At 42.8% G+C, this 16,801-nt stretch overlaps 1 protein-coding gene across 1 annotated transcript in view; it reads left to right on the top strand.

The window, feature by feature from the left end:
* The first annotated feature begins 245 nt into the window (after positions 1–245).
* LOC148189233 (uncharacterized) overlaps positions 246–16,801 on the top strand; it is a 51,345-nt gene continuing 34,789 nt past the window's right edge. The window contains exons 1-3 of the mRNA XM_088079463.1: positions 246–261; positions 484–558; positions 7,121–7,300. Of these exons, the coding sequence (XP_087935589.1) occupies positions 246–261; positions 484–558; positions 7,121–7,300 (271 nt within the window). The remainder of the gene's footprint in view (positions 262–483; positions 559–7,120; positions 7,301–16,801) is intronic.

Genomic DNA, 16,801 nt, shown 5'->3' with positions numbered 1-16,801 from the left:
CAGCAGTGAATATTGGAGTTTATACAGTGTGTGTGTGTGTGTGTGCGCGTGCGTGTGATTTAGATATAAAAATATTATAATTATAAACATAGTTTTTTGGGGTATATATATATATATAGATAGATATTTTGATATATGGTTATTGCCTCTTCTATTTCCTCCTCCTCTTAGGAAATATAAATTTTATATTATATGCTTTATTTTATATTATTTAAACTTCCATTTTAACACTACAACTTTGATTAATGCACTTAAACAAAGGTAAACCATGGGAGCTGCCTAACTGATCCTTTGATCCCTCCCCTGTAGCTCCTGAGCATGTGGACCACACCCTTTTACTTTATTTTATTTTATTTTATTTTATTTTATTTTATTTTTAAATAACCATATGTGGTTTTTCCCAAGGAAAAATTGAATTATTTTTTTTCTATAAGTCCTTGTACTCGTGCACATGTGCCCCTCCCAAACTTTATCAACATGAAGGGAACTATGCATTATTCGGGGGAAACGCTGTTCGACGGAACTCACTTCGATACAACACCGGAAACCGTGCCGCAGGTAAGCACCGAGCGAGCAGGTCGGACAGGCAACTTAACTTTTAACACCTATGTGGGTTACTTTAGACTTTTGGCGTCGAATACGTGTTTTAGTGGTTGTTTTATATGAAAAGTTTTCTTCTTAACATCAGTCGTCGGCCGTTTCATGGACTGTGCCAAGCTGCTGCATCAGCAGGTGATTCACGCAGACTGTCTGCTGGTGTCTGCTGCGCTTGGCTGACCCGGGACGTCTCCGTGTCCTCGCTGACTGCAGCCTGCTTTATTTCTGCTAAATGTGGCTTCATGACTTCAGCCAGGATTCCATCCTTTTTTGTTAAGTGAGGAGAAACCGGTGACTTGCTGTGAACTGGACATGTGGTCTTAATTTAATCGTTATAAAGAACCGTTCCTGGAGCTGTGGTTCTGCCCCAAAGCTTTTATTACTCCACTTAAAAAATCATTTCAGGCAAAGAGGTGAGTGTGATGGAGCTCTGAGCTCACAGAGACACCTGTGAGCTTTTTCCTCTGATGCTGGCTGAGATGGTTTTCCCGCTCTGATGCTGGATTCAACCAAAAAAGTGTGTCCTGCTGGAGTAACATCCCGCTGATGGAAAGCATGTGGTGCAGTCAGTGGTTTTAAGAGCCAAGAAATGTGGTTTACAGATGATTAGCATGGCAGAGTAAAGGGGCCGATATGTGGCATTTTGCATTTGATCTCTATCGGTGTTTTATTTTAATGATCACCGACAAAATTAATTAATGAAAAAGTGTGCCTATTAAATTAAATCAACTCCAGAAAAGGCAGTCTGTTATACATGCAAAGAAAGAGTCATCATGGGAGGAACATTTACTTTGTAAAACCTTAGACAGCTATTTCATTTGTTGGTTTTTCAATTTCAATTTTCACTGAACTTAAGGCTTTATAAAAAAAAAAGTTACAGAAAACTTGCTGTATATGAAGTTAAACGTTTATATTTTGATGAAATATTTTCTAATAGTATTTAAACCAAGTTTATGCTTTGGAGTTTGTTATATTCTACATTCTAAATTTTGACAAAAATATTTTCATTGTTATCGAAAATGCATATCGGTTCCAAATGTCAGTTAGGCCTACCACTCTCATTAAGTACTAATAATCGGTTTCAGCTCTGAAAAAACAATACTGGTCGATCTTGACTATTGTCATTCTTTCATTTTTTTAAATTTTAAATTTTCGGAGAACTTATAATAATAAGTTGCAGGGAACTTGCTGTATATGATGCTGAAAGTTTCAGTTTTGATTAAACATTTGCTAAAGGCATTTAAACAAAGTTTTGTGTTGGAGTTTGTCGCACTCCAACTTCTAAATACTAACAAAAATTATTTTTGTTATTGTGAATGCATATTGGTTCCAAATGTCGGTTATCGGTCTCATTAACTACTAATATTTGGTATTGGTATCGGCCCAGATAACCAGTATTGGTCAATGACGACTATTGGTATTTGTTCATTTTTTAGATTTAAATTTTCACCGTACTTTTTTTTTTTTTTTAAAGTACCCGGGACCCTGCTGTGTTGAAAGTTTTGATTAAACATTTGCTGGAGCCATTTTAAAAAAGTTCTGTGTTTTTTTATTTTTTTTTATTGTAAATGCATATCAGTCATCTGTCTCATACGTACTAAAAATCTCTGTCAGTGGACCAACATCGGTCCACCTCTAATGTAACAGGCTGCTGAAACCAGGCCACAGCCCCGTCCCCCTCCTCCTCCTCCTCACCCCTCTGGACTGAAATGTGTTCTCTCCCCTCCTCTCTCCCCTCTTCTCTCCCCTCCTATCCCCCTCTTCTCTCCCCTCCTCTCTCCCCTCCTCTCTCCCCCTCCTCTCTCCCCTCTTCTCTCCCCTCCTCTCTCCCCTCTTCTCTCCCCCTCTTCTCTCCCCTCCTCTCTCCCCTCTTCTCTCCCCTCCTCTCTCCCCCTCTTCTCCCTCCTCTCTCCTCCTCTCCCCTCTTCTCTCCCCTCTTCTCTCCCCTCCTCTCCCCTCCTCTCCCCTCTTCTCTCCCCTCCTCTCTCCCCTCCTCTCCCCTCTTCTCTCCCCTCTCTCTCCCCTCCTCTCCCCTCCTCTCTCCTCTCCTCTCCCCTCCTCTCCCCTCCTCTCTCTCCTCTCCCTCTTCTCTCCCCTCTCTCTCTCCTCCTCCTCTCCCCTCTCTCTCCCTCTTCTCATCCTCCTCTCTCTCTCTTCTCTCTCTCTCTCTTCTCTCCCCTCCCCTCTTCTCTCCCTCTCTCTCTCTCTCCCTCTCTCCCCTCCTATCCCCCTCTTCTCTCCCCTCCTCTCTCTTCTCTCTTCTCTCCCCTCTTCTCCCTCCCTATCCCCCTCTTCTCTCCCTCTCTCTCCCTCCTCTCCCCTCTTCTCCCTCCTATCCCCTCTTCTCTCCCTCTTCTCTCCCTCCTCTCTCCCCTCTTCTCTCCCCTCCTCTCTCCCCTCTTCTCTCCCTCCTCTCTCCCCTCTTCTCTCCCCTCCTCTCTCCCCTCTTCTCTCCCTCTTCTCTCCCTCTTCTCTCCCCTCCTATCCCCTCTTCTCTCCCCTCTTCTCTCCCCTCCTCTCTCCCCTCTTCTCTCCCCTCCTCTCTCCCCTCTTCTCTCCCTCCTCTCTCCCCTCCTCTCTCCCCTCCTCTCTCCCCTCTTCTCTCCCTCTTCTCTCCCCTCTATCCCCCTCTTCTCTCCCCTCCTCTCCCCTCTTCTCTCCCTCCTCTCTCCCCTCCTCTCCCCTCTTCTCTCCCCTCCTCTCTCCCCTCCTCTCCCCTCCTCTCTCTCCCTCTTCTCTCCCTCCTCTCCCCTCCTCTCTCCCCTCCTCTCCCCTCTTCTCTCCTCCTCTCCCCTCTCTCCCCTCCTCTCTCCCCTCTTCTCTCCCCTCTTCTCTCCCTCCTCTCTCCCCTCTTCTCTCCCTCTTCTCTCCCTCCTCTCTCCCCTCCTATCCCCTCTTCTCTCCCTCCTCTCTCCCCTCCTCTCTCCCCTCTTCTCTCCCCTCTCTCTCCCCTCCCTATCCCCCTCCTCTCTCCCCTCCTCTCCCCTCTTCTCTCCCCTCCTCTCTCCCTCTTCTCTCCCCTCTTCTCTCCCCTCTTCTCTCCCCTCTTGTCCCCCTCTTCTCTCCCCTCCCCTCTCCCTCTTCTCTCCCTCCTTCCCCCTCCTCTCTCCCCTCCTATCCCCTCTTCTCTCCCCTCTTCTCTCCCTCCTCTCTCCCCTCTTCTCTCCCCTCCTATCCCCCTCTTCTCTCCCTCTTCTCTCCCCTCCTATCCCCTCTTCTCTCCCTCCTCTCTCCCCTCCTATCCCCTCTTCTCTCCCCTCCTCTCTCCCCTCCTATCCCCTCTTCTCTCCCCTCCTCTCTCCCTCCTCTCTCCCCTCTTCTCTCCCCTCCCTATCCCCTCTTCTCTCCCCTCTTCTCCCCCTCCTCTCTCCCCTCTTCTCTCCCCTCCTCTCTCCCTCTTCTCTCCCCTCCTCTCTCCCCTCCTCTCTCCCCTCCTCTCTCCCTCTTCTCTCCCTCTTCTCTCCCCTCTTCTCTCCCCTCCTATCCCCTCTTCTCTCCCCTCTTCTCTCCCCTCCTCTCCCCTCTTCTCTCCCCTCCTCTCTCCCTCTTCTCTCCCTCCTCTCTCCCCTCCTCTCTCCCCTCTCTCTCCCCTCTTCTCTCCCTCTTCTCTCCCTCCCTATCCCCCTCTTCTCTCCCTCCCTCTCCCCTCTTCTCCCCCTCCTCTCTCCCCTCCTCTCCCCTCTTCTCTCCCTCCTCCTCTCTCCCCCTCTTCTCTCCCTCCTCTCTCCCCTCCTCTCCCCCTCTTCTCTCCCCTCCTCTCTCCCCTCTTCTCTCCTCCTCTCCCCTCCCTCTCCCCTCCTCTCTCCCTCTTCTCTCCCCTCCTCTCCCCTCTTCTCTCCCCTCCTCTCTCCCCTCCTCTCCCCCTCCTCCCCTCTCTCCCCTCCTCTCTCCCTCTTCTCTCCCCTCTTCTCTCCCCTCCTCCCTCTCCCCCCTCTCCCCCTCTTCTCTCCCTCCCTATCCCCTCCTCTCTCCCCTCCTCTCCCCTCTTCTCTCCCCTCTTCTCTCCCTCCTCTCTCCCCTCCCATCCCCCTCTTCTCTCCCCTCCTCTCTCCCCTCCTATCCCCTCTTCTCTCCCCTCCTCTCTCCCCTCCTCTCTCCCCTCTTCTCTCCCCCTCTATCCCCTCCTCTCTCCCTCCTATCCCCCTCTTCTCTCCCCTCCTCTCTCCCCTCTTCTCTCCTCTCCTCTCTCCCCTCCTATCCCCCTCTTCTCCCCTCCCCTCTCCCCTCTTCTCTCCCCTCCTATCCCCCTCCTCTCTCCCCTCCTCTCTCTCCCTCCTATCCCCCTCTTCTCTCCCCTCTTCTCTCCCCCCCTCTCTCCCCTCTTCTCTCCCTCCTATCCCCTCTTCTCTCCCCTCTTCTCTCCCCTCCCTATCCCCCTCTTCTCTCCCCTCCTCTCTCCCTCCTATCCCCCCCTCTTCTCTCCCTCTTCTCTCCCCTCTTCTCTCCCCTCCTATCCCCCTCTTCTCTCCCCTCCCCTCACCCCTCCTAATCCCCTCTCCTCTTCCCTCCTCTTCTCCCTCCCTATCCCCTCTTCTCTCCCCTCCTCTCTCCCCTCCTATCCCCCTCTTCTCTCCCCTCCTCTCTCCCGTCCTCTCTCCCTCTGTTGTGACTTACTTGACATGAAAAAGAGAAGCATAATATTAGTTTCAGGCTGATTTGTGGTTTTGTCTGTCAGCTGCTCGCAGTTGTTATGGCAAGAACAATTCAGACCGTTTCAAGAAGAACTCTTTTAATCCAATTTCCCCCCGGCCTTAACCAGGACCATATGCGTTTTCGCTGGAGTGTGCTCTCAGATCACAGCGCCCTGATGGCTTTTAACAGCCCATCAGAAAGACTGACACGCACACAGGACTCCTCTGCAGATCCGTTCAGGGAGACACCTCAGTGCCTGCTCCTTTCTTGGCTCCGTTTACTGCTGCGATTAACACTTAACTCTCGACGTTAGAGGCAGGGTCACCTCGAGGCCTTCATCTGGTCTGGGGGCTTTCATGTGACCCTGGTGACACAGAGCCTTTGAGCTGTCATTACTCCACAGATGAGAGAGACATATGCATGATACAGCCCTGGCTAATGATGCTGGATCAGGTCTGAGTGATGATTTCAGCAGGTTTCTGTCCCCGTTTGTCAGTTCTGGTCTGCCAGCCAAAAGACACACTTCAGACAGGTCTGCAGGAACCGCTTGGAGCAGGGATCAGAAATGTCCCGAGTTCATTGCCCTTTGGGGATGGTCATAGGATTTAACCAAATATTTGAGCATCTATGCATGGTTCTGTTTTATATATTACAGCAAATAAGCTTTTGCTCTTTTATATGTTGGTGTAAAAAAGTCAGTGGTGGAAAGTACATTCAGTCTGTGGGAGGCTGGTAGGAGTACTGTATAATTTTAAGGTACTTTATGTGAGTTTTTGGATACTTTGTGCTTCTTTTATACTTAAACTCATCAAAATTTCACATTGAAATATTTATCTAAAATTACCCCACAACAACAATTGCTCCAAAAACAATGCTATGAAAGCAGTGAGAGTGAACACACATGGGAGAAGTTTATCCCAACAACAGAGCGAACCAAAAGTGAGTTGTCAGCAGACAGCAATGCAACAATGCGCTGAAACTCACTTAAGGTTCCCTCCAGACACGTTTTAAAGGTCCAGCGTTCAGGGTTTCGGGTCATCTACTGGTAGAAATGGAATATAATATTCATGACAATGTTTTTATTAGTTTCTAATCAGCCAAAACTAAAAATCATTTTGTTTGAGGGGTCATTTACAATTTTTAAAAACTCAACTGCCTCTGTCACTGGCAAGCGTGGATCCTGTAAGAACAGTCACAGCCGCGCTTTGCGCACACACGGTGTGTCGTACAAACTTTGACCACCACTTATTGGCCCGGCATGCATACTACAGCGTTTTCGGTTGTTTGGCGCGTCCATGTTCATGAGGCTCATGAATGTTATCATATGAACGCAGATTTTTTTTAAAAACACAATGGAAAGACTTTTCCGGTTTTGGTAGTGAGGGCTGTTGACTTTAGGAGTGGTGGAAAGTTGAATACATTTTCAGTTAAATCTGAGACTGATGTGTTTGTCTCATTAGAACGTGATTTATTTTTAAATAAACCGTATAATGTGAATAGCAGCTGGCCCCCAGGTATTTTCACAGTATCTAAACTGGCCCATTCAAAAAAGTGGGGACATGCTGTTCATATCTACATACAGAGCGCGTCCTCTCCCGTGGAGTCTGCCATATTGTTTCTACAGTAGCCCAGGACGGACAAATCAAACACTCACACTAGATGGGGCCATTCACATTTTTGTGTCAGCTGCCATAGTTCTGCTACACACTTGGCACATGGGAAGTTTCACTGCTAGAAACTACTAAATCCTACAAACTGGACCTTTAAGGTTTGTAAAAACTATGATAACGATGATGTTTGTTTAACACAGAGTTCCTGCATAAAAAAGTGAAGAAAAACAAACTCTGACAAGGGGCTAAAAGTACATCTACTCTTTCTCCATCAATTCCAGATCTGACAGCCTCACGCCCTGAACACCAGCGCAGCTCGGTCGATTTGGTGAAAGAGCAATGTGTATCAAGATGGCGAGCAACGTTGGAGAGATTCAGCCCGATGTTTGAACTTCAGTCAGACCCAGACTCAGATGAAGAGTCTGTCGCGCACCAAAGCGACCATGAGACGTGTCAGAATGGTAAGGACAGTTAGTATTTCTTTTATTGTTGATGCTGTTTGTTAGCTTGCCGCGGCTGATGCAGTGTTAGTGGTTGTGAAATATGAAAAAATGTCTGCTTCAGTGTGACAGTGTGTTCACATTGTTATTACTGAATTATATAACAAAGAGGTCTAATCAAAGTTTGCAGAAAGATAAATTCTGTCTCACTGCAATTGTATTATTAAGTGTAATACGTCCCCTTCTCTGTGCAGTTATTTGCATATTTGACAGCAACTGTCTTTTGTATTCATGATGTAACTAGTTTGCCCAGTGTATGTTTGAATTTCAGATTTTAGGAAAGTGCACACACATCTCTCCCTTTAGTAAAGGAAAGTGAAAACACCTCTACTGACAAACTTTGCGCACATAAAAGTCAGTATATTTAAGGTGAGATGTTTCAAGGGACATAAACTTAAAAAAAAAAATTAAATCTATTGGAGGAGTACTTGAAAGTTACAAAAACCTAACGGGGACGTCAGATAAAGTGGACTGCAGTTTCACCAGTATGAGCCACCCTTTCACGTTGTCTTTTGTTTCACATTGTCATTTCATGCATTGTTGTAATGTAATTGTATTTAGACAGGGACAGTACATTATAAAACACAAACCTTATATAAAAAAAAGGAGAGATGCATTGTACCAGGTTTTAGCTAAATTTTCTGTCCGTAGTCTCTGGGCAGGTAGGTAGAACAAATAAATTAATGATAAAATTTGATGTAAATAGAGTACAACACACCAGGTCATAGATTTTTTTAATAATAATAATAATTAATAATATCTATATTTTACAAATATATAAAAATGTATCAATTACAGTGGTTTAAGGTGAAGGAGCTCAATACTTCCACTAGTGACGAAAACTTTGATTTGGTGTAATGTTGAGAGAAAGCCACCAGATGGCAGGATTTTACAGAACAGCCATGAATAAGTCGTACAGTTGTGCATCTCTGCTATAAATTTGAGTAATTGGGGTATTTCTGTGAGGTGCTGGGATCTGACATGGCTGGCTCCTTTGATTTTTTTTTTCCAGTCATTTGTTTCTTCTAACAGAAACATATAGGACACAGTCACTCCAATAAAAAGATTGTCATCAGATCCCTCCTGGTCTTCCATACATATAAGCCCAAGACAAACTTCTGCAGAGACCACTGAGCCCTCCCCCTCCCATTAGACAACAAATGTTATCAGTTTAACTGACTGATGAAAGCCATTTGTGCTCTGTGTGATTCCTCCAGAGCATATCCATCTGCTGCAGACTCTCTGAGGTGAAAAACCGTCAGTGTTTAATGTGGTCGTGAATGTTTCCCCAGACTAGGAGTTAGTGGTAGACTAATTACACAGCGGGCACGCAGCCTCAGCAGCATGCCGCTGCCAGAGCCTTGTGTGACTGCATGTCATTAGTATTGGAAAAGCGCATTTGCCACAAAGGGCTGTGGTCACTCTGAGCCTTTAAAACATGAAAGCACACACCCCGCTCTTCTGGAGAAGGAATTTGCAAGACATAAACAGCCTGTAAAATGGAAAACTACATCTGTGTCCATTTGTTTTCCTGAAAGGCGGCCAGATTTGGTAATTCTGACTGAAATTCTTTCCAATAACAGAGAGCAGTCCAAATAAAGGGGAAGGACTGTTTGATCCATCTGTTTTCAATGCGGCGTAGTAGTGGTTTTGTGGACAGGATCTCGACTCAGTGGGAGACTAAGAAATCGGCGAGGCCTCAGATCATGTGGGGCCTTTTGCTCAGTTTACACTGTGTTTATCATGTGTGTGATGAGGCGGCCTCTCAGCTGACACAGGAACCACCACAGAGCAGTGCTGGAAAGTAACCTAGTACATTTCTATTTACGTTGTTTGTTTCTTTACACTCCCGCTCTACAATATTTTAGAGGCAAATATTGTGCTTTTTGGCTTCATTTTGTTAATGAGCATTTTTATACTTTTACTTGTTTAAAAAAGGAAAGGAATGAAAGACATGAATGAGTGACAGAATCATTTGTTAAAATTGAGTTCATTTATAAATATATTTTGACTATATCAAATACAGGAAGTTCCACAATACATTTTTTATTTTAATTAATTGGTTTTAGTTTTTTTTATTATCCATCACTGGTTTTCAAATTATGAAATTTAAGAGACAATTTTGTGACTTTTCTTGTAGCATTTTAGTAGTTTTTTGTACACTTACCTCACCTCTGCCACAGAGTGTGGTCACCCAGTGTTATATAGGAGAGGCTGACCTGAACTCATTCATGCATTATTTTTGCTTGTTTTATGACTTTGGCAAAATAATTAATCAGTGAAGCAGAAGCCTGACTTCAGTAGGTTTTCTGTTTCCAGTCAGTGGGATTCAAACTTCTTGTGTAGTGTAGTGGATTTTTGGATCATTTTGACTGTGTTCATGCATATGGCATAAATTTTAAAGGTTGTATTTTTGATTAATCTTGGAAATTCCAGCTCAGCTCCTACAATATATATATAAAATATACAGTGTAAACAAAATTGTACAACAAAATTGTAAGTAAAAATTCATACTCCTGAGTGCAAGAAAATGCACCATTGAAATCCATTCAAACGGCAATTTTTGATCCCACAGCCATCAAAGCATAAAAACATGCATTGAAAATACACGCTATTTCCACTAGGTGCACTGTCACAATCAATGTTGCTGCATATCATTGACATATCCGAGTGTGTGTGTTTTTTGAAAAACAAATTTTGTGTGCAGGATGGTATGAGTGTGAGTATTTAAGACTGTACAAAAAACATTAATGTATAGAAATCAATTGTGCCGCTAATAATGGAAATATCCCCAAAAAAGTACTACATTAAAAACAATCCTTTTTTAAAAAAAAAAAAAAAAGCATAGTGGCATCATGACAAAAACCTGGCATTTAAAGTGTTTGCAAATGAATAAATATTTGATATTTCTGAGTGAGTGATACGAGTGTGTGTAATAATAAAGCAGGCCTTAAGGGTTAACAAGTAACAATTCATAATGAGAGGAACATGGACGTTTGTAAATTTTGTGGCAATCCCTCCAGTGTTTGTTGAGACATTTCACTGAAAAAAACTGACAGTTCAACCTCATGAAGGCGCTAGATAAAAAGTCAGAGTATCATCAAAGAACATGAATGTTTGTACAAAACTTGATGGTTATCCATCTGATAGTTGTTGAGATATTTCAGTGTGGCCCAAAGTGGTGGAATGACTGACCGCCATGGCCACACAGCTAACAGCCTGCTCTCCTCATCTGTTATTCATTTAGGGACCCCTTCAATTAATCTAATGACCTCTTGTAGGGGCCCGGGTTGGGAACCAGTCTCCTAGACTCCCAATACAGACCAGTAAGTGCGCAAGTGTTACGGCGTCACCTCAGCTAGTTAGTGGCTGAGTACTAGCGAGCCAGTCAATGAAACAGTTAAATGTTAATTTAATCTCCGGGGACCTTCCTATTATTAGTCTTCACCCCGCCAGAGAATTTTCTTTTGATGTCGAGATGGGATGTAAAAGGCTGCGAACTGGCAGCTCTGAATATCTAATAAGATAACCCTCCATCTCGCTCCCTCATTAGGCTGAGTACTGAGCTTAAACACCTTTTCATGTCACCTTAGTAAACAGCTTAATGTGTAGCTCTTTCATCTGCTGTTCCCACGTGTCTCTCCGCAGCTTTGATCCACGTCTGAGTGTCTGGGTATCATCGCCCCTCCGCGCGGTAGATTCTGTCTCTCTGTTCATGTAGATTTTCTGACCAGACATTTCTAAGAGCTCCCCCCCACAAAATAAATGCAGGGCAGAGGTGCCGTTTGACCTCTGACACCTCCTGAGAGGGTTGGATCCCCTTCCCAGGAGTTTGCCGCCTCGTGTTAAAAAAACAAAACAAAAAAAAAAAATCTTGCAACTGAAGCAAGCATTATTATTATTATTATTATTATTATTAGTAGTAGTAGTAGTAGTAGTAGTAGTAGTAGTAGTAGTAGTAGTTGTAGTAGTAGTAGTAGTAGTACTACACAACAGGAAAAATAAATATAATATCACATAATTTTTGATATAGATGGAGTTATAAAATGCAATTGAACCCTTTGAAACCTGGAGCAACATCACTTTTCTTGTACTGCTCTCAGACACCTTTCACAAGTGTTTAATTTTTTGACCTCAAAGCACATTGGTGTCATTTCAAAATTATTTTTTTAAAAAAGGTAGGGGAAAATTGTCTCGGGAAAAGAAGAAAAAGGCTAAGGTAAATTTATAATAATTTTATGTTTAAAATAATTTAACAAAATAATTAGAATTTTTAAGCACTTTTTTTTTCATTCATTCATTTTCTTTTTTCAGATATTCATTTTCATTTTCTTTTTTCAGGTATTTTTTCTTGTACGTTTGAATAGTTTTTTTTTATTTTGGGTCATTTCTTCTCTTGATGCTCATTGCCTTCTTTCCATGTTTTTGAAAGAAATCTAGCCAATTTACTTAGGTTTCTAAGGATTAAAGAAGAAATTTGTAAAAACATAATGGACAGAACTGACCAAAACAAAGCACTATACACTGTAACAACTTGCAGCTCTGCTTATTAAGAGGTTTTACTGCTAAGATGTAATATTTAATTGATGGGGCGGTGAAGCAAAAGGCAAGGAAGTAGAGAAAATGACAGATCTGGAGGTAGGATGGAGAATTAGACATTGTCTTCTCCGGATGCTTTAGGTTTCTCCAGTATTGAATGATCTGTCAGTTTTAGTCGTAATTCATATCTAATTCTTAGTTTGTAATATTGTTGTCTTAGCTTTGCTTCGCGAGATTAAAAAGAATATTTTGAGGAGCAGTGCAACAGTGGGATTACAGGCAAATACTCAGAGGGAGAATTTCTGACTGTTTAATCCTTACCTTCGACCAGAAGTTTGAAACAGTTTGACGAAGTTAGCCGGTGTGGAGGTAATATTCTATGGCTTGAACATTGTGATTAGGGGTTTTACTGTTGAGTTAAGTTACATGAACTGGATTAAGTGACATGTGACTGCTGTCTCTGGCTGAGTTGTTCTTCTACCTTCAATAAAAAAAATAAATCATGATACAAATAAATCTGTCTTTATAACAGATTAAACCAAGGCTCGCAGGAGTAATGTTTCACCTGCAGAGGGCAGACTTAGCTGTGAAATAAGCTGCTGAGCTGGTAGCAGATAGAAGTGGAAGCAACACTTAGTTACTAGTTTATCAGGTACACCTCATTGACTCTAACTCAGTTTAACACGGCCACCCTGCAATAAATCCAAACTTCATAAACAATATATTCAGTTTAAAGGAACCCACAATATGACCATTTAAATATCATATTCAATGGTACTACCACTTCCTAGAAAGTACTCACTAAGTGAGATTGTATCTCCCACCTTGCTGTTCACAGTCTAAAGAAAAGAGCACAGAAATCTTTGTTTAAAATGGTGGACATATTGATGTATGGATTGGGGAGTACAGGGCTTACCAACAGCAAAGCTATATCAAAACATCTGTGTACAACTCTCATGCAACTCGTGTAGTATAATCCAAGTCTCATTTATCCGGTCATACATGAGACTTGAATTTACTGTGTGAGGAGTTTGTAAATTGACGTTTTGATATAGTTCACTGTTAAATGTGGACCCCGTTTCCGTGAATTCATCAAAAATGTTTTTTGGATTCTTCATTCATTGTGGAAGCATGTGAAAAAAACAAACCTTTGTTCACAAATTCAGTGTAACACGGCATGACTGCTTGACATACAAATGGTCATTTTGTGGGTGAAGTATTCCTTTAACCCTTGGTATCAGAGATATGTGGGTGGTAGAATCGTATACTTAGAAAACTCGTCTCTTCATCTACAATAGACTCCGGTCAGAGAGTGCCATAAAACCAGAGATCTCCGCTTCTATCAGATTTTAATGGACAATCTAGAACAGTCATATGGTCCCTGAAATGATAAAACATACACAACAAAAAAAGTCAGTACATACCGAGCACTGAGCTTAATTTGCCTATCAAAAACATCAATTTCCAACTGAAAAATACTAGAATATAGCAACAAGTGTTTTATATCAAGCGATTAGCATATACACACCAGCAAATTGACTCCATATCTTTCAAACATATGGGAAAAAGGTAATGAGCAAAAAACTGTTTAAAAATTACAAGGAAATTACTTAAAAATTTGGAAAAAAACAAAAACAAAGAAAAAAGTTAAAAAAAAAAAAGAAAGAAAAGAAAAGAAAACAACAACAACTAGGAAATTACTTTAAAAAGTGATTAGTTAATAATAAATAATTTTCACAATCTACTAATTTTATGCACATTATGAAACAGTTCATGCCAAGTTGCTCTTGCCTTTTTTCCCCATGTTTAAAAAAAACAACAACAATCTGCTCAAGGTTTAAATGCAGCACAAGAAAAGAGATTTAGGTTTCAAAGGGTTAAAGTTCATCCCATTTCTATCTGAGGGCAGACTAAATTTAAGAAACACTTTTTGATACATTACGCAAAACAACACTTTAAAAAAGTCAACACCTCTTTAAGATAGTTTCAACAAAACAGAAGATCGTAATTTCATGAGGGTAGGGTTTACAGCAGGACTGTTGTGTTAGACTGTGTTTGTTCTGGATAGAAATACAGTACCTCATAGTAAGTGTATGATGCACTTGTAGTTGCATTGCCAACAAGGTAACAAAATACTGTTTTTATTACACTTTGGATTGATTTTAGACTAAAAGTCAAAATAAAGTCAATAAGTAGAACAAAATGCATAGCAGTTTAATGAAAACCTGCCTTTTCCAAATGGACTTCTCGACAGGACAGGCAGCAGCATACTTGAGATTTGCAGGAATGTAATGGTGATATCTCATTAGGAGGCCTGAGCCGTGACAGCTACATCTCCTCCAACTGTGCTGTTGGTCAGTTCTTGGCTGAGTGATTCCTCCTGACCTCAGCGTGCCACAGCGTTGCCCTCAGTGTTCAAACTATCCATGTTGCTTGTTGACAGCAGCTCCCTTCTGGGGCTGCCGGCGATTGGCCCGGCGCTGACCTCCTGCCAGTCCGCTGGAGGAGAGGAGGAGAGCGGTTTGGACGGGGAGGAGAGGGCGAAGACGGGAGGAGTAATGAGGAGGGGAGGATCTTGACAGCTTTTTGCCTCGCCTGACACACACACAAACACACAAATTTGGCAGAGTTAATCTGAGGTTTTTCCTCCCACACATTTTAACCATGTGAGTCAGTTAAATTACTACCTTCTTTTTTACTTCCAGGTAGTTTTTATACATTATAATTAGTTGTCAGGTGCAACATGACAAAAATATTTTGACGGTTGTTATTTAATTTTGCTGATATAATGGAGCATGAGCTGGCTTCGTGTCCAAACGGGCTGTGTTGACTACAGAACAGGGAGCAGTGTGTTATTATAATTTTAGAGGAAAATGATAGGTTCCCTCTATGCTCATAAATAGTCTATCATCACCGAGCAGCTCATAGTGGAGCTAAATTAGCCCCGAATTTTGTGCCGCAGATCAAACAGAAATGGCAGAGAATCAATTAATGATTAATACGCCATCTGTTGGTGGCGGCGTTTTGAATATCAATACGACTCCCTTCGGATGTTTAATCACCTGATACCATTGTGTTGGAACACAACAACAGAGCTTTTGGAAGTGCCGGAGTGTCAGTGAGCTCAAATGTTTTGATCCACCTCCACGGCGCTCATAAGATATTCACCGCTCCAGTGGAGAAACATGTCTACAGGGCCCCAAACAGCGAGGCGTGCATGCAGATATCTGTTCTGTGTCTGGGGCTGCTGTTGGAGATCCCACCCAAGGCAAGGCTCTATTCATGTTGCAGCATGGAGGATGTTATGGATATGGCCTTGACAGCACGCTCTAACCCCGGGGCCTGAAGAGGGACAGGAAACAGTTGGCTCTTGGTCGACTGAAGTGGTGCCTGGGACTTTCCCACACGCCTCAGGATCCTCCTCATTCAGCCTGGTCTGTGGTTGGAGCGTGTGTCTGCTCCACTTCACACCAGGGAGAGGTGGAGGGGGGAGTGCAGGCTCGCTGTAGAAGTTGGAGAAAACTTTTCAGAGGGGATTCATTGCCCCTTAACTGAGAGAACAGCATAAATTATTTGCGCTGGCAGATGTTCACAGACCCAAATATGCATGAATTTGTAGAGCTGGCAGGCTTCCCTCAGCCAAACGTACTGGTTTTCACGATGCGTGCAGGAGCAGTTGTTATTCTGGCTGTTTTACAGAGAGCATTAATCTGAGCTGTCAGCACCACCAACCACTTTGGTGGAAATTATTTCACTCCTTAATAAGGGAACTCTGGTGCTGTGTTACATATGGCGGTCAGGGCAACATTCTTGGTGGGTCTGTCATCATGTAGCTGTTCTCCAACAGAGGGCCTTCTGTGTTTGGCCTGTAGCACACTCTGTAACCCAGAGATGAAAAGAATACACTAACTAGACATTAAATGCAACCACTACCTCTCACATCCTCTCCGCTGGTGGAGGTGAAGAGTACCTCCTGCCAGGAAGTGGGAGAAATCCAATATTATATTGACTTGTCTCTGAATTTCCATTAGTTGTTAAACTGAAGCTGGAAATGTTATTTTGACAACAGGCTGTTTGTCTTTGCTCAGATGTAGATCTTTGCAGCCAGCGGGCAGGGGTGGATTTAGTGGTTCTGGGGCCCAAGGCAAAATCTGTCTTTTACTAAGAATGTTAGAACTGTAAGTGCTCAGAACTTTTTTGTTAAGAAAAACTATTTATAGGGCACAGTTACAAAATACTATTGATAGAGTTAATGTCCAGCATACAGTTTTTGGAAAGAGACAGAGGTGTAACGCTTGTTTCCACACTGTTTTTGTTTTGTGCCCATTTGTCCATAAAGTAGGCCCCATGAAGAACGTGCCCAGAAATGATAGAAAAGTTCATTTTAAGTGTTTTTCACCCAACCTTGTGGATTATGTGCATGGAGCGGTACAGAGACAAAAACAAGAACGAGGTTGGTCTGTCAGGTGAGCAGCCAGTTTTGTGAAATGTTTTGTTGGAAGATGTATGATCCACGATGCATGCGCTCTATATGCTGGCATGCAGTGTTTTTAAAAAAAATATATGAGCGGTATCACATTTATCAATCTGTTTACCAAGTTATTTTTAAACTTAATTCCTGTGGCAGAGGGCGTACCGTCTGTCCGAAATCTGCTACCAAAATTAAAGTTTTTTCAACATACTTGAGGCAAATTATGGTCTGAAAAAAAATGGTTGGAGTTTCGCAAACTCACGGAAGTTCTCTGTCAAAAATAAATGGACTACTGCTTGATGATGTACTTAAATTTACTTTAAGTCTGTTCAATGTGGAGCCTTTCATTCTTATATAATACTGGGTAGATTTATGAATAATAATGCATCATAATGTAATTATAATATTTTATGCAACATAACTATTTGCCTGTCAGGTAAATGTAACAGAAA

The sequence above is a fragment of the Plectropomus leopardus genome, chromosome 7 (assembly GCF_026936395.1).
Source record: "Plectropomus leopardus strain MGB_pleo_1.0 chromosome 7, ASM2693639v1, whole genome shotgun sequence".
NCBI classification, from domain to species: Eukaryota; Metazoa; Chordata; class Actinopteri; order Perciformes; family Serranidae; genus Plectropomus; species Plectropomus leopardus.
The sequence above is the reverse complement of the archived record's forward strand: the minus strand, read 5'-3'. Positions and strand labels throughout refer to the sequence as shown.